Source organism: Rhinichthys klamathensis, unplaced genomic scaffold (genome assembly GCF_029890125.1).
Source record: "Rhinichthys klamathensis goyatoka isolate OS25496 unplaced genomic scaffold, OSU_Roscu_1.1 h1tg000097l_1, whole genome shotgun sequence".
Lineage (NCBI taxonomy): Eukaryota > Metazoa > Chordata > Actinopteri > Cypriniformes > Leuciscidae > Rhinichthys > Rhinichthys klamathensis.
Window position 1 is genome coordinate 395,927 of NW_026606636.1, and position 25,776 is coordinate 421,702.

General features: G+C 39.1%; 3 protein-coding genes across 3 annotated transcripts in view; 2 read left to right on the forward strand and 1 right to left on the reverse strand.

Annotated features, from left to right (window-relative positions):
* The window catches only part of hmgxb3 (HMG box domain containing 3), a 54,742-nt gene extending 36,777 nt beyond the window's left edge, over positions 1 to 17,965 (reverse strand). Inside the window, exons 1-3 of the mRNA XM_056252607.1 lie at positions 17,566 to 17,965; positions 16,234 to 16,360; positions 15,987 to 16,161 (exon numbers count right to left, since the gene is read on the reverse strand). Of these exons, the coding sequence (XP_056108582.1) occupies positions 15,987 to 16,161; positions 16,234 to 16,358 (300 nt within the window). The 5' untranslated portion in view covers positions 16,359 to 16,360; positions 17,566 to 17,965. The remainder of the gene's footprint in view (positions 1 to 15,986; positions 16,162 to 16,233; positions 16,361 to 17,565) is intronic.
* Positions 17,966 to 18,791: 826 nt separating this feature from the next.
* Positions 18,792 to 21,506, forward strand: LOC130086547 (SLC35A4 upstream open reading frame protein-like). Its single transcript, XM_056252608.1, has 3 exons — positions 18,792 to 18,907; positions 20,064 to 20,162; positions 21,099 to 21,506. The coding sequence occupies exons 1-3, from the start codon at positions 18,893 to 18,895 to the stop codon at positions 21,297 to 21,299; spliced, it is 315 nt and encodes a 104-aa protein (XP_056108583.1). The 5' UTR covers positions 18,792 to 18,892; the 3' UTR covers positions 21,300 to 21,506.
* A 671-nt stretch (positions 21,507 to 22,177) lies between these two features.
* slc35a4 (solute carrier family 35 member A4) lies at positions 22,178 to 23,324 on the forward strand. Its single transcript, XM_056252596.1, has one exon. It carries the CDS (start codon positions 22,225 to 22,227, stop codon positions 23,176 to 23,178), a length of 954 nt encoding a protein of 317 aa, XP_056108571.1. The 5' UTR covers positions 22,178 to 22,224; the 3' UTR covers positions 23,179 to 23,324.
* The last annotated feature ends 2,452 nt before the right edge of the window (positions 23,325 to 25,776 follow it).

Sequence of the window (25,776 nt, forward strand, 5' to 3'; positions counted from 1 at the left end):
GCATGATGCTAGCATGTTTAGCATGTTGCTAGCATGATGCTAGCATGTTTAGCATGTTGCTAGCATGTTGCTAGCATGATGCTAGCATGATTAGCATGTTTGCTAGCATGATTAGCATGTTGCTAGCATGATGTTAGCATGATTAGCATGTTGCTAGCATGATGCTAGCAAGTTTAGCATGTTGCTAGCATGGTTGCTAAGGTATTACTAGGTGGTTGCTAGGGTGTTGCTAGGTGGTTGATAGGGTGTTCTGGGTGGTTGCTAGGGTGTTCTGGGTGGTTGCTAGGGTGTTGCTAGGTGGTTGCTAGGGTGTTCTGAGTGGTTGCTAGGGTGTTGCTAGGTGGTTGCTAGGGTGTTCTGAGTGGTTGCTAGGGTGTTGCTAGGCCGTTGCTATGGTGTTCGAGGGTGGTTGCTAGGGCGTTGCTAGGCAGTTGCTAGGGTATCCTGGGCGGTTGCTAGGCGGTTGCTAGGGTGTTCTGGGTGGTTGCTAGGCAGTTGCTAGGGTGTTCTGGGTGGTTGCTAGGCGGTTGCTAGGGCGTTGCTAGGCGGTTGCTAGGGTAATCTGGGTGGTTGCTAGGGCGTTGCTAGGTGGTTGCTAGGGTATCCTGGGTGGTTGCTAGGCGGTTGCTAGGGTGTTCTGGGTGGTTGCTAGGGCGTTGCTAGGGTGTTCTGGGTGGTTGCTAGGGTGTTGCTAGGGTAATTTGGGTGGTTGCTATGGTGTTACTAGGTGGTTGGTAGTTGTCAAAGATGGTTACTGTTGAGTTTGTAGCATTTTATTGGCATGATTTAGCACTTAGCTAATCAATATTAGCATGTAGCTATTCACTGCTAGCATGTGTAGCATGTAGCAAGTCCTGTTTGCTAGCATGAGTCAAAAGAGCCAACCCCCATCTCTATACGATGTTCTGATGCAGAGATATTGGTCTTGCAAAACGGTTGCTAGGGTACTCTGTTTGGTTGCTAGGGAGTGGCTTGGCAGCTGCCAATCATGAAGCTCCAAAGTCAATGTGAATGTATAAACCAACCCCCATCTCTATACGATGTTTTAAAGCAGACATATAGGTCTTGCAAAATGGTTGCTAGGGTACTCTGTTTGGTTGCTAGGGAGTGGCTTGGCAGCTGCCAATCATGAAACTCCAAAGGCTGCTTGTCACTATGAAAGATATAAACCAACTCCCATGCCTCTGTGACATTCAGAATGGACGATATTCCTCTTTGGATTTTGGTTGCTAAGGTGCTCGACAATGGTTGCTAGGGCGTGGTTAGCAAGTGTTGAGGTGATTCATGATTGGCTGTTTGCTGGCCCGAGTCAAACGAGACCACCCTCATGTTTCTATGACAATTCAGTCCAGAGATATCCCTTCGATCTCTTTCAATGGAAGTCTATGGGAGTTGTTGCTAAGGTGCTCTAAATGGTTGCTAGGGCGTGGCTTGATAGCTTCACAATGACCCTGAGAGACTGATTGGTTGTCTGAGTAAAATGAGCCCGCCCCCTTGTCTCTATGACACTGTGATCCAGAGTTATGTTCAATATAAAAGCGGTTTCTATGGTGTAGGACGGCCCATTTCATGGGCCGTCCTACACCATAGTAAGTCAATGGGGAAACTTTGGGCAGCTCCTGCCCCTCAGGGGTGCAACTTTTACCCCATTGTGTGGTATGTTCTTACAGAGTCTGTCAGCCTCTTCAAATGTGGCAAATTTCACGTTTCTGCGACATCCTCGTTCCGAGCTACGACTCGTCAAAGTTTGACGCAATGTTAAGTCTATGGGATTTTTTTGGGCCGTTTTTCGCCCCTGGGGCGACCATCGTACCCCCGATCTCTTAGAAAAGTCATAGCACACCATTCCTGAACAGGCCGCACGTTTTGACACCTCATTCATGGGTCTGTGACAAAAACTGCGGGAGGAGTAGCGCGTCAAAAAGTGGCCAGAAGAATAATAATAAGAAGAATAATAATAAGTATGTGAGATAACAATAGTGTTGCTTCGCCATAGGCAAGCACCACTAACTAGAATGTACATTTCCAGAAGAAAATGTGAAGTGGTGCTTGCAGTGGCAAAACTCACCGCTCGGTTGCTAGAGTGTGGCACATTATTTCAAACGAGCCAACAACCATGTCTGTACGATGTTCTGGTGCTGAGATATGGCTTATTTGTGTGTTCAGGTGGTTACTAGGGTACTCTAAATGGTTGCTATGGTGTGCTTATACAGTTTATGAGATGATATTTAAAGACTAGTTGACAGTCTGAGTCAAAAAAGCCAAACTCCATGTTTCTACCATTTTCTGGAGCTGAAAAATGACTTAGAAATGTAGTTTTATGGTTGCTAGGGTGGCATAAGTGGTTGCTAGGGCGTGGCCATGAAGTTGTTATGTCCCTACTTATTGGCTGCTTCATAAGCCGAGTCAAAAGAGCCCAACCCCAAGTCTCTATGACCTTCTAGTCAAAAGATATGATCTCACAAATTTTGTGCCAATGTTAAGTCTATGGGACTTTTTTACCCAATGATTTGCCCCTGGGGCGAACACCGTACCCCTGATCGCTAAGAAAAATCATACCACACCTCTCCTCAATAATCCGCACAATTTGACGCCTCAATCAGGGGTGTGTGATGTCGGCGTGTATTTTTTAACAGATAATTACTGTGGAGTTTTTATTTGGAGTTTTTATAGAGTTTTATAGAGTTTTTATAGAGTTATTTAGTATGGCACGAGGCCTGCGGCCTCGTGCCTATCACCCACGGTTGCTAGGGTGCTGTAACTGGTTGCTATGGTGTGGCTTTGAAGATTTAGGGCCATTACTTATTGGCTGCTTGATAAAATAAATCCTCCTAGGGAGAGAGAGGGGCCTGACAGCAGGGCTGTCAGGCCCTTTTCTGTGGGTGTGTGTGAAAGTGGCAGTTTGGATTTGAATTTTTGAAAATTCCGCAATGTTAAGTCAATGGGACTTTTTTGGCCGCTTTTTCGTCCGCTGTGCGAACATCGTACAGCCGATCGCTTAGAAAAGTCATACCACACCTCTCCTCAATGAGCCGGTCGATTTGACACCTCACTCAGGGGTCTGTGACAAAAGTTGTGGGAGGAGTAGCGCGCCAAACTTTTGTCCAGAAGAAGAAGAATAATAAGTATGCAAGAGAACACTAGTGTTGCTTTGCTTTCAGCAAGCACCACTAATAAGAATAAGAATAAGAAGAATAAGAATAATAAGTATGTGAGATAACAATAGTGTTGCTTCGCCATAGGCAAGCACCACTAATAAGTTTAAATAGGATTTCAGTAAGTTGGCTCTCACAAGCCAACTTAATAAGTTTAAATAGGATTTCAGTAAGTTGGCTCTCACAAGCCAACTTAACTAGAAAAAGTTCGTCGAGACAAACTTTAAGTTGGCTTGTGAAAGTTTGGACCGCAAAGTTTGAAGAAGTTTAAAGTAGTTTGAAGTTTAAATTAGTTTAAAGTTTAAATTAGTTTGAAGTTTAAATTAGTTTAAAGTAGTTTATAGTTTAACTTAGTTTAAAGTTTAAAGTAGTTTAAATTAATTTAAAGTTTAAATTAGTTTGAATTTTAAAGTAGTTTGAAGTTTAAATTAGTTTGAAAGTTAAAGTAGTTTAAAGTTTAAATAAGTTTGAATTTTAAAGTAGTTTGAAGTTTAAATTAGTTTAAAGTAGTTTAAAGTTTTAAATAGTTTAAAGTTCAAAGTAGTTTAAAGGTTAAAGTATAGTTTCAAGTAATTAAATGTTGCTAGGGTGTTTCTAGTGGGTTGCTAAGGTGTTGTGGGTGGTTGCTAGGTGGTTTCTAAGGTATTTTGAGTGGTTGCTAGGGTGTTCTGGGTGGTTGCTAGGGTGTTCTAGGGTATTTTAGGTGGTTGCTATGGTGTTGCTAGGGTGTTTTAAGGTATTTTGGGTGGTTGCTAGGGTGTTGTTAGGGTGTTCTAAGGTATTTTGGGTGGTTGCTATGGTGTTGCTAGGGTGTTCTAAGGTATTTTGGGTGGTTGCTAGGGTGTTGCTAGGGTGTTCTAAGGTATTTTTGGTGGTTGCTAGGGTGTTCTAAGGTATTTTGGGTGGTTGCTATGGTGTTGCTAGGGTGTTCTAAGTTATTTTGGGTGGTTGCTAGGGTGTTCTAAGGTATTTTGGGTGGTTGCTAGGGTGTTGCTAGGGTGTTATAAGGCATTTTGGGTGGTTGCTAGGGTGTTGCTAGGGTGTTCTAAGGTATTTTGGGTGGTTGCTAGGGTGTTGCTAGGGTGTTATAAGGCATTTTGGGTGGTTGCTAGGGTGTTATAAGGCATTTTGGGTGGTTGCTAGGGTGTTGCTAGGGTGTTCTAAGGTATTTTGGGTGGTTGCTAGGGTGTTGCTAGGGTGTTCTAAGGTATTTTTGGTGGTTGCTAGGGTGTTCTGGGTGGTTGCTAGGGTGTTCTAAGGTATTTTGGGTGGTTGCTAGGGTGTTCTGGGTGGTTGCTATGGTGTTGCTATGGTGTTCTAAAGTATTTTGGGTGGTTGCTAGGGTGTTGCTAGGATGTTCTGAGGTATTTCGGGTGGTTGCTAGGGTGTTGCTAGGGTGTTCTAAGGTATTTTGGCTGGTTGCTATGGTGTTGCTAGGGTGTTCTAAGGTATTTTGGGTGGTTGCTAGGGTGTTCTAAGTTATTTTGGGTGGTTGCTAGGGTGTTCTAAGGTATTTTGGGTGGTTGCTTGGGTGTTGCTAGGGTGTTGTAAGGCATTTTGGGTGGTTGCTAGGGTGTTCTAAGGTATTTTGGGTGGTTGCTAGGGTTTTCTGGGTGGTTGCTAGGGTGTTCTAAGGTATATTATGTGGTTGCTAGGGTGTTCTAAGGTATTGTGGGTGGTTGCTATGGTGTTGCTAGGGTGTTCTAAGGTATTTCAGTTGGTTTCTAGGGTGTTCTGGGTGGTTGCTATGCAGTTGCTAGAGTGTTCTGGGTGTTTGCTATGGTGAACTATTTATGAGTTTAAAAGTTCATAAGTGTATCAATTCATGAGAGTTCATACGTGTATGAATTAATGCATTTATAAGTTCATGAGTTTATAAGTGTATGAATTTATGAGTTTAGAGTTTATAAGTTTAAATGAGTAAGAGTTCAGAGTTTATTAATTTATGAGTTTGAGTTTATAAGTGTACGAGTTTATGAGTTTAAAGTTTAAATTAGTTTGAAGTTTAAAGTTTAAATAAGTTTGAAGTTTAAAGTTTAAATAAGTTTGAAGTTTAAATTAGTTTGAAGTTTAAAGTTTAATTTAGTTTGAAGTTTAATTTAGTTTAAAGTAGATAGATAGATGAGTGTCATAGATAGATGAGTTTATTAGTTTGAATGAGTCTCATTGGCTCATATAGTATATAGAATGGCAGTTTGATTCAGTCTAGGGTTTCAAGGGATTTACATTTGAATTTTTGGCAGTTGGGGAGTTTGAAAATCTGAAGATTCCGCAATGTAAAGTCAATGGGATTTTTTCCGAGTTTGATCGTCATTTTTAGGAAAACCGTAAGTCCGATCAGTTAGAAAAGATATAGCACACCGAGTCAGAACAGTTTGAGTGTCCGTGCCGAGTTTGGAGTATGTGGAGTTAAAGCTCTAGGAGGAGATAGAGTTGTAAATTTTAGTAAGAAGAATAATAATAATAAGTTTAAATAGGATTTCAGTAAGTTGGCTCTCCAAGCCAACTTAACTAGAAAAAGTTCGTCGAGACAAACTTTAAGTTGGCTTGTGAAAGTTTGGACCGCAAAGTTTGAAGAAGTTTAAAGTAGTTTGAAGTTTAAATTAGTTTAAAGTTTAAATTAGTTTGAAGTTTAAATTAGTTTAAAGTAGTTTATAGTTTAACTTAGTTTAAAGTTTAAAGTAGTTTAAATTAATTTAAAGTTTAAATTAGTTTGAATTTTAAAGTAGTTTGAAGTTTAAATTAGTTTGAAAGTTAAAGTAGTTTAAAGTTTAAATAAGTTTGAATTTTAAAGTAGTTTGAAGTTTAAATTAGTTTAAAGTAGTTTAAAGTTTTAAATAGTTTAAAGTTCAAAGTAGTTTAAAGGTTAAAGTATAGTTTCAAGTAATTAAATGTTGCTAGGGTGTTTCTAGTGGGTTGCTAAGGTGTTGTGGGTGGTTGCTAGGTGGTTTCTAAGGTATTTTGAGTGGTTGCTAGGGTGTTCTGGGTGGTTGCTAGGGTGTTCTAGGGTATTTTAGGTGGTTGCTATGGTGTTGCTAGGGTGTTTTAAGGTATTTTGGGTGGTTGCTAGGGTGTTGTTAGGGTGTTCTAAGGTATTTTGGGTGGTTGCTATGGTGTTGCTAGGGTGTTCTAAGGTATTTTGGGTGGTTGCTAGGGTGTTGCTAGGGTGTTCTAAGGTATTTTTGGTGGTTGCTAGGGTGTTCTAAGGTATTTTGGGTGGTTGCTATGGTGTTGCTAGGGTGTTCTAAGTTATTTTGGGTGGTTGCTAGGGTGTTCTAAGGTATTTTGGGTGGTTGCTAGGGTGTTGCTAGGGTGTTATAAGGCATTTTGGGTGGTTGCTAGGGTGTTGCTAGGGTGTTCTAAGGTATTTTGGGTGGTTGCTAGGGTGTTGCTAGGGTGTTATAAGGCATTTTGGGTGGTTGCTAGGGTGTTATAAGGCATTTTGGGTGGTTGCTAGGGTGTTGCTAGGGTGTTCTAAGGTATTTTGGGTGGTTGCTAGGGTGTTGCTAGGGTGTTCTAAGGTATTTTTGGTGGTTGCTAGGGTGTTCTGGGTGGTTGCTAGGGTGTTCTAAGGTATTTTGGGTGGTTGCTAGGGTGTTCTGGGTGGTTGCTATGGTGTTGCTATGGTGTTCTAAAGTATTTTGGGTGGTTGCTAGGGTGTTGCTAGGATGTTCTGAGGTATTTCGGGTGGTTGCTAGGGTGTTGCTAGGGTGTTCTAAGGTATTTTGGCTGGTTGCTATGGTGTTGCTAGGGTGTTCTAAGGTATTTTGGGTGGTTGCTAGGGTGTTCTAAGTTATTTTGGGTGGTTGCTAGGGTGTTCTAAGGTATTTTGGGTGGTTGCTTGGGTGTTGCTAGGGTGTTGTAAGGCATTTTGGGTGGTTGCTAGGGTGTTCTAAGGTATTTTGGGTGGTTGCTAGGGTTTTCTGGGTGGTTGCTAGGGTGTTCTAAGGTATATTATGTGGTTGCTAGGGTGTTCTAAGGTATTGTGGGTGGTTGCTATGGTGTTGCTAGGGTGTTCTAAGGTATTTCAGTTGGTTTCTAGGGTGTTCTGGGTGGTTGCTATGCAGTTGCTAGAGTGTTCTGGGTGTTTGCTATGGTGAACTATTTATGAGTTTAAAAGTTCATAAGTGTATCAATTCATGAGAGTTCATACGTGTATGAATTAATGCATTTATAAGTTCATGAGTTTATAAGTGTATGAATTTATGAGTTTAGAGTTTATAAGTTTAAATGAGTAAGAGTTCAGAGTTTATTAATTTATGAGTTTGAGTTTATAAGTGTACGAGTTTATGAGTTTAAAGTTTAAATTAGTTTGAAGTTTAAAGTTTAAATAAGTTTGAAGTTTAAAGTTTAAATAAGTTTGAAGTTTAAATTAGTTTGAAGTTTAAAGTTTAATTTAGTTTGAAGTTTAATTTAGTTTAAAGTAGATAGATAGATGAGTGTCATAGATAGATGAGTTTATTAGTTTGAATGAGTCTCATTGGCTCATATAGTATATAGAATGGCAGTTTGATTCAGTCTAGGGTTTCAAGGGATTTACATTTGAATTTTTGGCAGTTGGGGAGTTTGAAAATCTGAAGATTCCGCAATGTAAAGTCAATGGGATTTTTTCCGAGTTTGATCGTCATTTTTAGGAAAACCGTAAGTCCGATCAGTTAGAAAAGATATAGCACACCGAGTCAGAACAGTTTGAGTGTCCGTGCCGAGTTTGGAGTATGTGGAGTTAAAGCTCTAGGAGGAGATAGAGTTGTAAATTTTAGTAAGAAGAATAATAATAACTAGAAAAAGTTCGTCGAGACAAACTTTAAGTTGGCTTGTGAAAGTTTGGACCGCAAAGTTTGAAGAAGTTTAAAGTAGTTTGAAGTTTAAATTAGTTTAAAGTTTAAATTAGTTTGAAGTTAAAATTAGTTTAAAGTAGTTTATAGTTTAACTTAGTTTAAAGTTTAAAGTAGTTTAAATTAATTTAAAGTTTAAATTAGTTTGAATTTTAAAGTAGTTTGAAGTTTAAATTAGTTTGAAAGTTAAAGTAGTTTAAAGTTTAAATAAGTTTGAATTTTAAAGTAGTTTGAAGTTTAAATTAGTTTAAAGTAGTTTAAAGTTTTAAATAGTTTAAAGTTCAAAGTAGTTTAAAGGTTAAAGTATAGTTTCAAGTAATTAAATGTTGCTAGGGTGTTTCTAGTGGGTTGCTAAGGTGTTGTGGGTGGTTGCTAGGTGGTTTCTAAGGTATTTTGAGTGGTTGCTAGGGTGTTCTGGTGGTTGCTAGGGTGTTCTAGGGTATTTTAGGTGGTTGCTATGGTGTTGCTAGGGTGTTTTAAGGTATTTTGGGTGGTTGCTAGGGTGTTGTTAGGGTGTTCTAAGGTATTTTGGGTGGTTGCTATGGTGTTGCTAGGGTGTTCTAAGGTATTTTGGGTGGTTGCTAGGGTGTTGCTAGGGTGTTCTAAGGTATTTTTGGTGGTTGCTAGGGTGTTCTGGGTGGTTGCTAGGGTGTTCTAAGGTATTTTGGGTGGTTGCTAGGGTGTTCTGGGTGGTTGCTATGGTGTTGCTATGGTGTTCTAAGGTATTTTGGGTGGTTGCTAGGGTGTTGCTAGGATGTTCTGAGGTATTTCGGGTGGTTGCTAGGGTGTTGCTAGGGTGTTCTAAGGTATTTTTGGTGGTTGCTAGGGTGTTGCTAGGGTGTTCTAAGGTATTTTGGGTGGTTGCTATGGTGTTGCTAGGGTGTTCTAAGTTATTTTGGGTGGTTGCTAGGGTGTTCTAAGGTATTTTGGGTGGTTGCTAGGGTGTTGCTAGGGTGTTATAAGGCATTTTGGGTGGTTGCTAGGGTGTTCTAAGGTATTTTGGGTGGTTGCTAGGGTGTTGCTAAGGTGTTCTAAGGTATTTTGGGTGGTTGCTAGGGTGTTGCTAGGGTGTTCTAAGGTATTTTTGGTGGTTGCTAGGGTGTTCTGGGTGGTTGCTAGGGTGTTCTGGGTGGTTGCTATGGTGTTCTAAGGTATTTTGGGTGGTTGCTAGGGTGTTGCTAGGATGTTCTGAGGTATTTTGGGTGGTTGCTAGGGTGTTGCTAGGGTGTTCTAAGGTATTTTTGGTGGTTGCTAGGGTGTTGCTAGGGTGTTCTAAGGTATTTTGGGTGGTTGCTATGGTGTTGCTAGGGTGTTCTAAGGTATTTTGGGTGGTTGCTAGGGTGTTCTAATTTATTTTGGGTGGTTGCTAGGGTGTTCTAAGGTATTTTGGGTGGTTGCTAGGGTGTTGCTAGGGTGTTATAAGGCATTTTGGGTGGTTGCTATGGTGTTGCTAGGGTGTTCTAAGGTATTTCAGTTGTTTTCTAGGGTGTTCTGGGTGGTTGCTATGCAGTTGCTAGAGTGTTCTGGGTGTTTGCTATGGTGAACTATTTATGAGTTTAAAAGTTCATAGGTGTATGAATTCATGAGAGTTCATACGTGTATGAATTAATGCATTTATAAGTTCATGAGTTTATAAGTGTATGAATTTATGAGTTTAGAGTTTATAAGTTTAAATGAGTAAGAGTTCAGAGTTTATTAATTTATGAGTTTGAGTTCATAAGTGTATGAATTCATGAGTTTATAAGTGTATGAGTTTATAAGTGTACGAGTTTATGAGTTTAAAGTTTAAATTAGTTTGAAGTTTAAAGTTTAAATAAGTTTGAAGTTTAAAGTTTAAATAAGTTTGAAGTTTAAATTAGTTTGAAGTTTAAAGTTTAATTTAGTTTGAAGTTTAATTTAGTTTAAAGTAGATAGATAGATAGATGGATAAGTGTCATAGATAGATGAGTTTATTAGTTTGAATGAGTCTCATTGGCTCATATAGTATATAGAATGGCAGTTTGATTCAGTCTAGGGTTTCAAGGGATTTACATTTGAATTTTTGACAGTTGGGGAGTTTGAAAATCTGAAGATTCCGCAATGTAAAGTCAATGGGAGTTTTTTCCGAGTTTGATCGTAGTTTTTAGGAAAACCGTAAGTCCGATCAGTTAGAAAAGATATAGCACACTAAGTCAGAACAGTTTGAGTGTCCGTGCCGAGTTTGGAGTATGTGGAGTTAAAGCTCTAGGAGGAGATAGAGTTGTAAATTTTAGTCTCAGAAAAAGAATAATAATAATAATAAGTTTAAATACAATATCAGTAAGTTGGCTTTTCCAAGCCAACTTAACTAGAATGTACATTTCCAGAAGAAAATGTGAAGTGGTGCTTGCAGTGGCAAAACTCGCCGCTCGGTTGCTAGCGTGCGGTTAGCTAGTTTTTACCAAGATGCTAGCATGATTAGCATGTTGCTATTATCATGCTAGCATGATTAGCATGTTGTTAGCATTATGCTAGCATTATTAGCATGTTGCTAGCATGATGATTAGCATGTTGCTAGCATGATGCTAGCATGATTAGCATTTTGCTAGCATGTTGGTAGCATGATTAGCATGTTGCTAGCATGATGCTAGCATGATTAGCATGTTGCTAGCATGATGATTAGCATGTTGCTAGCATGTTGCTAGCATGATTAGCATTTTGCTAGCATGTTGCTAGCATGATGCTAGCATGATTAGCATGTTGTTAGCATCATGCTAGCATGATTAGCATGTTGTTAGCATCATGCTACCAACATACTAGCATGATTAGCATGTTTACTAGCATGATGTTAGCATGATTAGCATTTTGCTAGCATGTTGCTAGCATGATGCTAGCATGATTAGCATGTTGCTAGCATCATGCTAGCATGATTAGCATGTTGCTAGCATCATGCTAGCATGATTAGCATGTTTGCTAGCATGTTTGTAGCTAGATGCTAGCATGATTAGCATGTTGCTAGCATCATGCTAGCATGATTAGCATGTTGCTAGCTTCATGCTAGCATGATTAGCATGTTTCTAGCATCATGCTAGCATGATTAGCATGTTGCTAGCATCATGCTAGCATGATTAGCATGTTTTTAGCATCATGCTAGCATGATTAGCATGTTGCTAGCATCATGCTAGCATGATTAGCATGTTGCTAGCATCATGCTAGCATGATTAGCATGTTGCTAGCATCATGCTAGCATGATTAGCATGTTGCTAGCATCATGCTAGCATGATTAGCATGTTGCTAGCATCATGCTAGCATGATTAGCATGTTTGCTAGCATGTTTGTAGCTAGATGCTAGCATGATTAGCATGTTGCTAGCATCATGCTAGCATGATTAGCATGTTGCTAGCATCATGCTAGCATGATTAGCATGTTGCTAGCATCATGCTAGCATGATTAGCATGTTTGCTAACATGTTTGTAGCTAGATGCTAGCATGATTAGCATGTTGCTAGCATCATGCTAGCATGATTAGCATGTTGCTAGCATCATGCTAGCATGATTAGCATGTTTCTAGCATCATGCTAGCATGATTAGCATGTTGCTAGCATCATGCTAGCATGATTAGCATGTTGCTAGCATCATGCTAGCATGATTAGCATGTTTGCTAGCATGTTTGTAGCCAGATACTAGCAAGATTAGCATGTTGCTAGCATCATTTAGCACTTAACTAATCGATATTAGCATGTAGCTATTCACAGCTAGCATGTTTAGCATGTTGAAAGTCCTGTGTGTTAACATGAGTCAAAAGACCCAACCCCCATCGCGATACAATGTTCTGATGCTGAGATATAGCTGTTACAAAATGGTTGCTAGGGTACTCTGTTTGGTTGCTAGGGAGTGGCTTGGCAGCTGCCAATCATGAAACTCCAAAGGCTGCTTGTCAGTATGAATGATATAAACCAACCCCCATCGCGATACAATGTTCTGATGCTGAGATATAGCTGTTACAAAATGGTTGCTAGGGTACTATGTTTGGTTGCTAGGGAGTGGCTTGGCAGCTGCCAATCATGAAACTCCAAAGGCTGCTTGTCAGTATGAATGATATAAACCAACTCCCATGCCTCTGTGACATTCAGAATGGAAGATATCCCTCTTTGGATTTTGGTTGCTAAGGTGCTCGACAATGGTTGCTAGGGCGTGGCTAGGAAGTGTTGAGGTCATTCATGATTGGCTGTTTGCTACCCCGAGTCAAACGAGACCACCCTCGTGTTTCTATGACACTTCTATCCGGAGATATCCCTTCCATCTCTTTCAATGGAAGTCTATGGAACTTGTTGCTAAGGTGCTCTAAATGGTTGCTAGGGCGTGGCTTAAAAGCTTAACAATGATCCTGAGAGACTGATTGGTCGTCTGAGTAAAATGAGCCCGCCCCTTTGTCTCTACGACACTGGGATCCAGAGTTATGTTCAATATAAAAGCGGTTTCTATGGTGTAGGACGGCCCATTTCATGGGCCGTCCTACACCATAGTAAGTCAATGGGGCAACTTTGGGCCCCTCCTGCCCCCCAGGGGTGCAACTTTTACCCCATTGTGTGGTATGTACTTACAGAGCCTGTCAGCCTCTTCAAATGTGGTAAATTACAGGTTTCTGCGACATCCTCGTTCCGACCTACGACTCGTCAAAGTTTGACGCAATGTTAAGTGTATGGGATTTTTCGGCCGGTTTTTCGCCCCTGGGGCGAACATCGTACCCCCGATCGCTTATAAAAGTCATAGCACACCATTCCCGAACAGGCCGCACGTTTTGACACCTCATTCATGGGTCTGTGACAAAAACTGCGGGAGGAGTAGCGCGTCAAAAAGTGGCCAGAAGAATAAGAATAAGAATAAGAATAAGAATAAGAAGAATAAGAATAACTAGAATGTACATTTCCAGAAGAAAATGTGAAGTGGTGCTTGCAGTGGCAAAACTCGCCGCTCGGTTGCTAGGGTGTGTATAGCTAGTTTTTAATAAGATGCTAACAAAATAAGCATAATGATAGCATGATTAGCATGTTGTTAGCATTATGCTAATATGATACGCATGTCGTTAACATCATGCTAGCATGATTAGCTTGTTGCTAGCATCATGCTAGCATGATTAGCATGTTGCTAGAATCATGCTAGCATGATTAGCATGTTGCTAGCATCTTGCTAGCATGATTAGCATGTTTGCTAGCATGTTTGTAGCTAGATGCTAGCATGATTAGCATGTTGCTAGCATCATGATAGCATGTTTAGCATGTTGCTAGCATGTTGCTAGCATGGTTGCTAAGGTGTTACTAGGTGGTTGCTAGGGTATTTTGGGTGGTTGCTAAGGGGGTTGCTAGGCGGTTGCTAGGGTGTTCTGGGTGGTTGCTATGGTGTTGCTAGGCGGTTGCTAGGGTATTCTGGGTGGTTGCTAGGGTGTTTTGGGTGGTTGCTAGGCGGTTGCTAGGGTGTTCTGGGTGGTTGCTAGGCGGTTGCTAGGGTGTTCTGGGTGGTTGCTAGGGTGTTGCTAGGCTGTTGCTAGGGTGTTCTGAGTGGTTGCTAGGGTGTTGCTAGGCGGTTGCTAGGGTGTTCTGGGTGGTTGCTAGGGTGTTGCTAAGCGGTTGCTAGGGTGTTCTGAGTGGTTGCTAGGGTGTTGCTAGGTGGTTGCTAGGGTATTCTGGGTGGTTGCTATGGTGTTCTGGGTGGTTGCTAGGGTGTTGCTAGGCGGTTGCTAGGGTGTTCTGAGTGGTTGCTAGGGTGTTGCTAGGGTGTTGCTAGGCGGTTGCTAGGGTGTTTTGGGTGGTTGCTAGGTGGTTGCTAGGGTGTTCTGGGTGGTTGCTAGGGTGTTGCTAGGGGGTTGCTAGGGTGTTGATAGGTGGTTGCTAGGGTGTTTTGGGTGGTTGCTAGGGTGTTTTGGGTGGTTGCTAGGGTGTTCTGGGTGGTTGCTAGGGCGTTGCTAGGCAGTTGCTAGGGTGTTCTGGGTGGTTGCTAGGGTGTTGCTAGGGTAATTTGGGTGGTTGCTATGGTGTTACTAGGTGGTTGGTAGTTGTCAAAGATGGTTACTGTTGAGTTTGTAGCATTTTATTGGCATGATTTAGCACTTAGCTAATCAATATTAGCATGTAGCTATTCACTGCTAGCATGTGTAGCATGTAGCAAGTCCTGTTTGCTAGCATGAGTCAAAAGAGCCAACCCCCATCTCTATACGATGTTCTGATGCAGAGATACTGGTCTTGCAAAACGGTTGCTAGGGTACTCTGTTTGGTTGCTAGGGAGTGGCTTGGCAGCTGCCAATCATGAAGCTCCAAAGTCAATGTGAATGTATAAACCAACCCCCATCTCTATACGATGTTTTGATGCAGAGATATAGGTCTTGCAAAATGGTTGCTAGGGTACTCTGTTTGGTTGCTAGGGAGTGGCTTGGCAGCTGCCAATCATGAAACTCCAAAGGCTGCTTGTCAGTATAAATGATATAAACCAACTCCCATGCCTCTGTGACATTCAGAATGGAAGATATCCCTGTTTGGATTTTGGTTGCTAAGGTGCTCGACAATGGTTGCTAGGGCGTGGCCAGTAAGTGTTGAGGTGATTCAGGATTGGCTGTTTGCTGCCCCGAGTCAAACGAGCCCACCCTCATGTTTCTATGACTCTTATATTCTGAGATATCCCTTTGATCTGTTTCAATGGAAGTCTATGGAACTTGTTGCTAAGGAGCTCTAAATGGTTGCTAGGGCGTGGCTTAATAGCTTCACAATGATCCTGAGAGACTGATTGGCCGTCTGAGTAAAATGAGCCCGCCCCTTTGTCTCTACGAAACTGTGATCCAGAGTTATGTTCAATATAAAAGCGGTTTCTATGGTGTAGGACGGCCCATTTCATGGGCCGTCCTACACCATAGTAAGTCAATGGGGCAACTTTGGGCAGCTCCTGCCCCACAGGGGTGCAACTTTTACCCCATTGTGTGGTATATTCTTACAGAGCCTGTCAGCCTCTTCAAATGTGGTAAATTACACGTTTCTGCGACATCCTCGTTCCGAGCTACGACTCGTCAAAGTTTGACGCAATGTTAAGTCTATGGGATTTTTCGGACGGTTTTTCGCCCCTGGGGCGAACATCGTACCCCCGATCCCTTATAAAAGTCATAGCACACCATTCCCGAACAGGCCGCACGTTTTGACACCTCATTCATGGGTCTGTGACAAAAACTGCGGGAGGAGTAGCGCGTCAAAAAGTGGCCAGAAGAATAAGAAGAATAAGAAGAATAAGAATAATAAGTATGCACAATAACACTAGTGTTGCTTTGCCATAGGCAAGCACCACTAATAAGTATGTGAGATAACAATAGTGTTGCTTCGCCATAGGCAAGCACCACTAATAAGTTTAAATAGGATTTCAGTAAGTTGGCTCTCCAAGCCAACTTAATAATAAGTTTAAATAGCATTTCAGTAAGTTGGCTCTCCAAGCCAACTTAATTATATAGATTTATATATATATATATATATGCACACAAACTTAAAAATGTATTATAAATCTAGAAATGATATAGGCTATACGCATAAATGCACAATGACATAAGTTGAATAGGCCTAATTTTCAATAATTACTTTAGTGAAAACATTTTGATGAATTAAAAACAAAATAGGATTTTATTTTTATTAGCAGGAGACTGAAGCACTTAAAGTCGCCATGAAATCAAAATTGACCAATCTGATTTTTTTATGGAACATTGCAGTATTTTTTATAAATGATCTGTGCACATTATTATTATTATTTTAATTAATGCACCTACTAATCTTGAATCAAAATGACTTCCCCTCCCTCTTGCAACATCTCTTCTCTTCTCTGATGATGTGTTTACTGGCATGAGGGCGGGGCAACCTGTCACTCACATGAGATCCACCAATAGCAAACCATCCGATCAATTCCCCACGGACAAAATCAAGTCCCGCCGACATTTATTCTTGACCGTGTTTTCATACGTCATAATAGGGAAGAAAAGGCATCCATACATCTTCTCAAAGTGACAGACTTACAGGGTCGACGCCGTCTTTCTCCATGCGCGCTCTCTCCAGGTAATAACCTCGATCCGCCACGTTCAGCCTCTTCCAGCTGTCGCTGATGCATTTGTTGATCTCAGACTGGGGCAGATCGGGATGCTCCTGCTGAACGCTCTGATGCACGTCGAAGTAGTAGAGCAGGTACGCTGACCTGTGACAGCAGACAGGCTGTTAGTGCAGCTCAAACAAGCACAGATGTTAACGCTTCTCCATGAAGGTCTACCTGGGCTTCTTGGGTTTGTCGGAGTTCTCCATGCTGCTTTTGCTCTTGCGTTTCTTCTTGGGCGAAGGAAGTTCCAGAAGCGTGTAGCAGCTCTCCACCTCCATCTCTCCATAAATGGCCTCCATCTCTAAGAGAAATAGAGAAAGAGAATGAAAGAAAAATGTCAAAATGTTTCACTTCAAGCCGTAGAGAGGTATCATTTAAAACTGTTCACCAGATTTATCCTGTAGGCCTACGACTGGTGATTGCAAGGCTTTTTGGCTTTTTTTTTGTAAGGAGGAAAACATAGCACTGTACATTTATTTTATGATTTTATTTTATATTTTGGTGTGATTTGACTTTTTTTTTTTTTGCAAAATGCAACTCAGGGAAAATATGTATTATGTTCCTATGATATTGATGTTGAATTTAAAATGTGGTATATTATAAATGTATGCATTATATATGGAAAATTATTTATCCGGCAAGGTAAATGGGCATCACAAAAACCTTCTTTTACTTGTTTTAAAATAAAAATAGGTCATTAACAGCAACAAGAAATAACGCAATAAAGATTGTAAATGTAAGATTGTACAATTTAATTAATGTGAATTATGCAATTCAAGGTGTGTAGTGAACTTTAATAATTAGTGTGAGTCTGAGACGATCATGGAAATAAAACAGAAGCAGATCAGCTGTAAGGATTTTTTCATTATCAGCCTTCAGGAATCAATATTTTATTGCCAACCATTTTTTGGTTGGAAATGTGTTTGCACCATCCCTATAACAAGACAAAATAGACAGAACATAAATTAATTAATTAATATTTAATTTTAAAAAGACAATCATTGTATAAAATATATACAATGTATATTTGTAATCAAAATATATTTTATTCAGTTTTATTTTTCATTTTGGGGTGAAATATCCATGTTTACATGCTCTTTACGGGTATCCTGACATTCCTTACATGATACTAACGGACTTCGGAGAATACTAGGCTATAGTATTATTAAAGTACATATACATAACATGGTGCTACCACGGTACTTGTATAGGCTATGCACTGTTTGTTAGCATTAGTTACACAGCTGGAACAGATGCAGGTAAACAACAAAAACGTTTGAACAATATCACGTGACACTCGTCAACAGCTTCATACGCATATATGATTTTAACTGCAGTGTGCAGTTTATTTACATAAAGCCACGGCTAAAGTGCAGAGTGTATGCACACATGTCAGAGTGTGTTTTATTCCCTCCCGTCACCGTGTGTGTGTGTGATGTCGGTTGTTGTTGAGTGCTGATACTGACTGTCTGCGGCCAATGAGCGCGTGTCTTATTGAAGCCTTACCTGAATGAGCGCAGGATCGGTCCAAATCTTGCCGAATCTCTCAGCATAACACCGGTAAAGCCGCGGGATCGAGGATCTGGATCATGTGTGTGTGTGGTGTGAAAGCTCAGAGCTGAGCCGGTGTTTTAGCGTGTGTTTCCTGCAGAATAGTGCCGTAAAAATGGCGGAGGAGAGATCAGATGAACGACTGGAGGCCCAATGAGAGTTTGATCTACAGCGCTTCCAACTGAATAGAGTACGAGCATTATTTTGCCCTTGTGTTTAAGCAGTATTTTTACACTATTTCAGTTCTGTTACATATATGTAAAAACTAAGACGCAAATAGAAATCAACCCCTACAATCTCTATAGAATGATAACACAAAACTGAATTTTGCCGTAAAGAGGAACGACAGTGATTGGTCAATCATGAACAGCGATTAGAAAAGTAACAAGTAGCACGTGTCAACCGTCGTTCTGAATCATAACAGAGAATCTTGAATATTGATTTTTTGTTGTTGTTGTTGTTGCACAGTTTAGTTGTTCTGTTTGTAGAAACCATATAGTGGCAAATATCTATGGTAAATATCTGTTTCCCAGGAGACAACGTTTTTTGACGGTTTATAATTTATTAACAGAACACCGATTGCTAATTTTTCATAACATGCAGTTAAAAAATAAATTTCAAATAAGATATTTATTCGTTCTCTCACCATTTTTTTTATTAATGCAAAAATTCAGAGGTTACATGTTTTTTTCTGTCGTTAGAAAATGTTTGCTAACGACAGAAAAGGGTAAATAAAAAAAAGATATGAGGAAAAAGAATAAGAGATTAATTTATACATCAATTAATAATATTTATTTCTCAGGCGACATAAAGTAGTTGTCGCTCTGTTGCTCAGGGAGCCGAATAATGCGTTTAGTCGTATTCAAATCTTGTTTTTGTCATAAAAAAAAAAATATATATCATTTAAGTCTTTCCAATACAGGCATGTTTTAATAAGACGCAAATAGAAATCAACCCCTACAACCTTGATAACACAAAACTGATAACGTAATGAAGAACGCCAGTGTTTGGTCAATCATAAACAGCGGTGAGGAAAGTAACAGGTAGCACGTGATATTGCCGTTTACCCCAGATCGGTCTGGACAATTATTTGCACCTGAGTAATGATAGTAAGAAACTTGAATAAACATTTAGTGGAAAATATGCATTTAAAATGTGATATTTATTATTTCGGGCCATTCTACTAAAAATAAAACAGCGTGAGTAGTTGAGTTCGAGCGAGTCGTCATTCATTCAGGGCAGAGAGTCGAGCGCACATTGAATCGATCATCATTTCTGCAGTATGGCGGAAGACAAGGTGAGAATGAAACAACGGTCTGTCTAAAATCAACGCTTTTTTATAAATTATTAATGTACAGATAGAAACAAATCGGGTATGTCGTGTATATTTAAGTATTGTGCTATCAATGGCACCTGCTGTTTGTTTATTAGAGCTGTTGTGACGCTTTTTTGGAGTAATGTAAAGTCACTGCTGCCTTTCTGAACTCTTGTCATTTGACGGCTGTCATCACACTTGGATCTGATTAACTGTAATTACTAGAAATAACAAGAAATGTATAGGAACACATCTTATTTTGACAAATGTTATTGTAGAATTTAATGTTTTCCTTGTTCCTGATGTGTGATCAGGATAAAATAATGTGTAATTTGTGTGATTTACAATATCAATAAATATGTTGATATTATAAGTCTATACTGTCTGTCTATTACTGTTCTTAAACAGAAAATACATCCACTAAATTGCATTCATGTAACATTATTTAAGTCAAATGATTTATTAAAACATTATAATATATGGAAAAAAAAAAATTTAATAAATGAATTATGACATACAAAAATGGCCACTGATATAAATTACATCTCTTTTACTTAATTAGCTTGTACCTCCATTATATCATAGTTTTAATGCTAAGGACCCCTAAACACAATAGAAGATCTGTTATATGTATCCTCCTCTATTGTTTGATGTTAAGAGTCTTTGCATGTTTTCTGAAAGTTAATTTAAAAAAAAAAGATCTCATTAATCAGATTGAAAGTGAAAGTGAAACGTAATTATAATGGATTGTTCCAGTCCTTGATTCCGATTGGTTGAGCTTGAGCTGTGTTCAAAGCCATTTTAAATGAATATACAAACACACACTTGTGACTGTATTACTGTGTGTTGCTTGGCAAACATCCTCCTTCTGAACTACATTGCTTGGTGGAAGAATAATATTTTTTTTATCAATAACATTTAATTTTGGTGTCTTTGTTGTTTATTTTATGAAACCTTGCAGGTATGTGGAATAACTGTGTTATGAAAGCAATAAGCCATGATGTGAAGCCGTGATTAACAGTGAATTTCACTGTACAGTAAATCACGCCGCCACGGCTTCTTAGGGTTTATTACTCTAATAACAGCATGTTGTTTTAGTGCATTGATCTGGATCTGATGTGTGTCGGGTCTGTTTCAGGATCCAGTGACCCGACTGAAGGATCTGGCTCAGCTCAAAGACCAACTGGAGGAGATCCAGAAGAAGGTGGAGAATGAGGTTCAAGCTGGAATCCCACAGGTACCACAGACCCACGACTGATCCGGCCCCGTCCTAACATACTGACGAACACCTACACACACTTTGGTTCTGTGCTGTTTATTAGTTTTGCTTTAGCCGATAATAAATATGTTGATATTATAAATCGATACAGTTTTGCCTGTTCTTAAACAGAAAATACTCACACTAAATTAAATTCATGTAACATTAGTCAAATTAAATGATTTATTAAAACATTAGAAAAAGAGTCATGGAAAAAGAGTGTGTGTTTGAATCGGAAAGATGTAGTTATTTAATTTGAATTAAATTTAATTAATAATGTCTGATGCAAATATGCTGATATATGTATATATATATTGCATCCCTATTACTTAATTATATCCTAGCGCAAGCGTTTTCAAATTTTTCTCATGGTAAGGACCATGAGAGAGCTTATTGATAAATATAAATGCAGCTGAATACTTTTATGTATAAAAATCAATTTATACTGTGTGAGGAAAATATTAAATCTAATATTATGACAACAAAATTAAATAATTTTCCAATATTAAATAATTTCCTTTTCATTATTATTATTATTATTAATATTATTATAAAACAAATGAACATAATTTCTCCAAAAAAAATTTTTACTTTTAAAGCATAGCTGAGATTTTTCTTCCCACAAATATTTTTATTTTAAATTATTGTAATTAATGCCAGTCTTTAGAAAGCAAAATTAAATTATTTATTTTAGTGAATGAAAAAAAAAAAACGTTATACATACTTGATTTATGCTTTTAGTGAATTTTGTGAATTCTCCGTTTGAAACCCCTGTCTACTGGTTAAAAGTGGGCTGGTAAGCAAAGATTGTATGTTATATAGATGTTGCTCTTTATAGACTGTAATACTGACAGCTCAATGACTGCACACTTCCAGCCAGCAGCTGACACCGTCTGTCCTGTTTGTGTTTCTTAGGGTGGCTCATTATTAGAGTCTCCTTTCCTGAAAGGATTCCTGGCTGGGTATGTGGTTTCCAAAATGCGTTCGTCTGCCATCTTAGGAGTCGCTCTGGGAACGCTGACGGGAATCTGCGCTGTTCAGAACTATCAGGTGCCCAACATTGAGGAGACCGTACGAGACTTCCTGAACTCTCTGAAGAAAGGACCCAGTGACTGAATTCAGACTGAAGAGGAGAGCATGTCATTCAACGTCACATCCCTCCTTCCCTCATGAACAAAACTGTTGATTTAGAAAAAAACTGTGTTTTGAGGTTTATATGTGAGTGTGGGTTTGGACTTTATAATGAAGACTGTTGAAATGGGCATCATGTAGGGCTGCACGATATGGCGTAGTGCGATTATCAAAGCGCAAAGACTGTGATTTAACTAATTATATATATACATTTTTCAGAGTGAAGCGCAGCATTGTGTTTATTTACACACACACACACGATTCACAGTCTGCATCTGCATTGTGCAAAAGAGAAGCTTTATGGTTGGTTTTTCGCCAAGTTTGATGCTTTAATGTTTGAAGATGAAGAAATGAAGACAGCCATAAATATTAGGATTGTAATTTTACAGTTGTACTGAAGAAAAAAAAAATTTTATTTTTCCTAAATTCTTAATTCCTTACAGTAAAATATTACAATAGTTTTTTATTTAATAATAATCATCAAAAATGTTAGTATTTTAATTTTACAGCTGTACTTATTTTTCTAGTTGTACTGTAAAAATATTATATTATGTTTCTTAAAAAGTCATTTTTTATTTTACTGTGAAATATTACAACAGTAGGTTTAATATTTTTTATTTAGTAATTATTATTATTTTATAATTATATTGATATATAATTACTAAATCTTTGGCCAAATTGTGCAGCCCTACAAACAAGCACAGCAAACCTCAAAACGTTTTTTAAATCGCAAGTCCAATTTTTAGCAGGAAAATCGCAAAGCGAACGTTTTTCCCAAGCCCTAACATCATGTCCATTTTATTTCATACTTTGCTGTTCAAGAATCAAGTTCGTCCTAGTGCTTTTTTTTTTTTTTTTTTTTTTTTTTTTTTTTTTGTAGGGTTTGTACATTCAAAAGCAGATCGCGAGCATGATTGCGGTAGATAATGTCGGTTCTCCTGAAGCAGAACCTCCTCTCAGAAGACGCTGGGTCCTTCTCCTGCTTCTCCTGGTTCTTATTTACGGTTCCCACGCTCCCCTCATCTCGCTCACCAAAGTGGATGGTCAGGTTCCCTTCAGCCCGTCGTCATGTGTGGTTCTGATCGAGTTGGCCAAGCTTCTGGTCTCATTCGCCTCTCTGTTGGCATCTGGGAATCTTTCCGCCCTCAAAGTGTCAGTGTCTGTGACGACGGTGACGCCGTACGCCGTTCCTGCCGTGCTCTACGCTTTCAACAACAACCTGGTGGTGTTCATGCAAGCCTACATGGACCCTAGCTCCTTCCAAGTGCTCAGTAACCTGAAGATCGTGTCCACCGCTCTCCTCTACTCGTCCTGCCTGGGAAAGCGTCTCCGGCGCGGGCAGTGGTTCGCTCTCGGGATGCTCGTGGCCGCCGGCGTTTCTCACAGCTACTCCGGTTTAGATCGGGAACCATCGGAGGAGGACGAATCCACCGGCAGGCTTCACGTCACATCCTGGGGTTTGCTGTTGGTGCTTGTGTACTGTTTTATCTCAGGATTGGCTGCCGTCTACACCGAGCGGGTGCTGAAAACCCAACGGCTGCCTTTGAGTCTCCAAAATTTGTTTCTGTACGTCTTCGGCGTGGCCATCAATCTGGCGTCGCATGTGTCCGGCGGCGGGCGGCAGGGCTTTTTGGAGGGTTTCTCCACACTCGTTTGGCTCATTATCGCGGGACAGGCCGCTAACGGGCTCCTTATGTCCGTCATCATGAAACACGGAACGGGAATCACACGGCTCTTTGTCATATCTTCTGCTATGCTGGTAAATGGTGTGTTGTCTTGGGGGCTTCTGGGAATACAGCTCACACCTTACTTCCTGTTTCCTGTTGTGCTGATTGGATGGGCTGTGTACCTGTATTACAGGTAGAGCTGACGACACCAACAGCAAAATTAAATAAATGGCCTTTACATTGTCAGTTTACTAAAACAAATTGTTGAAATATTTTTTTTGGAAGGTATGTAATTTTATTAAGTTGACAGCATATCTGAGATTAACACTTCACACAAATATTTTTATTTAAAAAAAAAAGATGTAAAAATTAGGGATGTCCCGATCCGATACTCAGGATCGGTATCGCTCCGATACTGCCATTTTTTGCGGGATCGGGTATCGATCTGACATCGATCAGACGAGGCCGATCCAAATCCGATATTGTGGTATTATGTGTTATTGTTAAGCCCCACAAAATGCACAAAAACATTCTAAAGTACCATAACGTTTTCGTGCACTCTATTATAAGTGTTCTGAAGCTATTATGTGAGATATAAATTAATATTTAAGTAATTAAATTCAAGATCACGTAAATTTTTCCCTCTCGCGGCTGTCAGTCATTCTCCATTCAGCATTCAAACAGCGCGTCGCGTTCGGTTGCAGTCAATGATGAAACTATCTTCAAGATGATTCAATGTTAATACTATTATACTTGATCTGTAAGATAAAGGTCTATGTTTTCGCATAAAACAACTTTATCTTGCTGGACTTTATTGCTGTAACTCAATCGTGTTACTCTCTACCGGGTGTCGGACGCTGTCAGTTTGATCACAACACTAGAGTCAGAGCACTATAATTGTTCTTCACGCGCACAGTAACTGAAATTTAAAACTGTTAAAAGAAAAGGCTCAATAAACGATTGCATAGATAGATACTGTATAATACACTGTCCATCAATATGTATCTCCGTTGTGCTTTGAACTTTTCAAAGCGGACTCGACGCGCTGCGTGCTGGAACTCCACGTGGCTTCAAGCGCATCATTCTCCGCTCGGGATGCGCATAAGCGCTTTGTGCCGCACTGTATTGGAGCCTTTCATATCATAATGCATTGACGCAATTAAAGCTTATTAACATTAATAATTATTAATGTTGCTGCCTCATTAAATAGCTGTGCAATACACTTAAAACATGTCTCAATTTTATAGCAGATTTAGCTATATCTAAAATAATTATCTTTTTCATTTTTGTTATCTTGTTTTTCATGAATGTATTTTACAACAATAAAAAGAGCAATGTGTATTATCCACTAATCTAGTTTATAATAGCATTTTTGTCATAGATTATGATCATATATTTTGGGGATTTGTTGTTTATCTTTATAATGAAGCTGTCTGTATTAAGTAGATTGTGTTTAACACACACAAGAGTGATAATCAGTTTAACACACAGTTATAGAAATTCTAATTGATTTAAAAAACAAAAACTGTACTGGTATTTACAATGTAGAATGCTGCTGTTTAAATTGTTTTAACTTTAAACCTGTTGGTAGCTAGCTAGCTTTAAGTACTGAAGTACCTGTATTTTCTTTCATTTATATATTTCTTTATTTTTTTGTAGTGTTTGAATAAAGGGTGGCAATCTTTCATAATCAACTGTTGTTGTGGACTATATAGGAGGTATATTTTAGGTGGCTAATTGAGAAAATTGCTATATTTTTTATTAGTTTAAGAATAAAATAAAAATATCGGATTAATATCGGTATCGGCAAAAGCCAAAGCTGCGGCATCGGTATCGGTATCGGAAGTGAAAAAGTGGTATCGGGACATCCCTAGTAAAAATGTTAAACATTCTTCATTAATATCTTGTGAATTTTGTAAAAAGTAATAATAAATAGAGTGTACGCCACTGAGGACAACCACAAAAGACGTATATCATTGCATTTGCTTTTTTATCGTTCTTTATGTATGAACCACAGCTCTCATTATTTCATTTCCCTCTTCTGTTTTTTTATTATTATTATTATTATTTTCTCAGCATGTGCCCTAAAATATCTCTGTTGCCTTTGTCCTCATTCTAGAAGTGCATTTTACTGTGAATGGACATCATCTCATGAAGACTGTGTGCGGATTTGTTGTTGTTTTTATTCATATGCATCTGTCAGTATTTATTTTGATTAAATGTGTTGAAATGAATATGAATTGTACAGCGACTGATTTATGCAAATAAATATATATGGACTTGGTAAGTGATTAACATGTCTAATGGTTTTACTTGTAAAATATATACTTTCAATTTTAGACTTTTTCATTTAGCAAAATACATACTGAGCAAAAAAAAAAACAGCCAAGCCAAAAATGGAAAAATATTTTTTTAATGGTTTTAACCATTTTAATTACAAATCACTGGTCAGGAAATGAGCAACAATCGCACAAATACTGTAGATAAAGTAGTTTAGCATTAAATAACCTTCCCATTGGTTTTCTTTAAATGTTTAAACTCGCAGACAGCCTTTTACAGGAAGAAGAGTCAGTGTTGTTCCACTCAATGTTAATGTCTTCAAACAGTTTATTTGAAAAATGACTTGCAGTTCGTTTGAGTTTAATGTGAGACCAAATATCCACTATAAGGTTCAAATGTGGACTCTGACCAGGTCAAAACATGAGCTTGATGGACTTGATCTTTGGGCAGGAGCGTCTTGTTGAAAAATAACGTCTGATTATTCCTAGATAACAACTTTCCCTCTGTAGGAAGCA

Coding starts and splice junctions, on each gene's coding strand:
- slc35a4 (XM_056252596.1), top strand. CDS start 22,225: ATGATTGCGGTAGATAATGTCGGTTCTCCTGAAGCAGAACCTCCTCTC.
- LOC130086547 (XM_056252608.1), top strand. Junction 20,163..21,098: donor TTCAAGCTGGAATCCCACAG/GTACCACAGACC, acceptor TGTGTTTCTTAG/GGTGGCTCATTATTAGAGTC.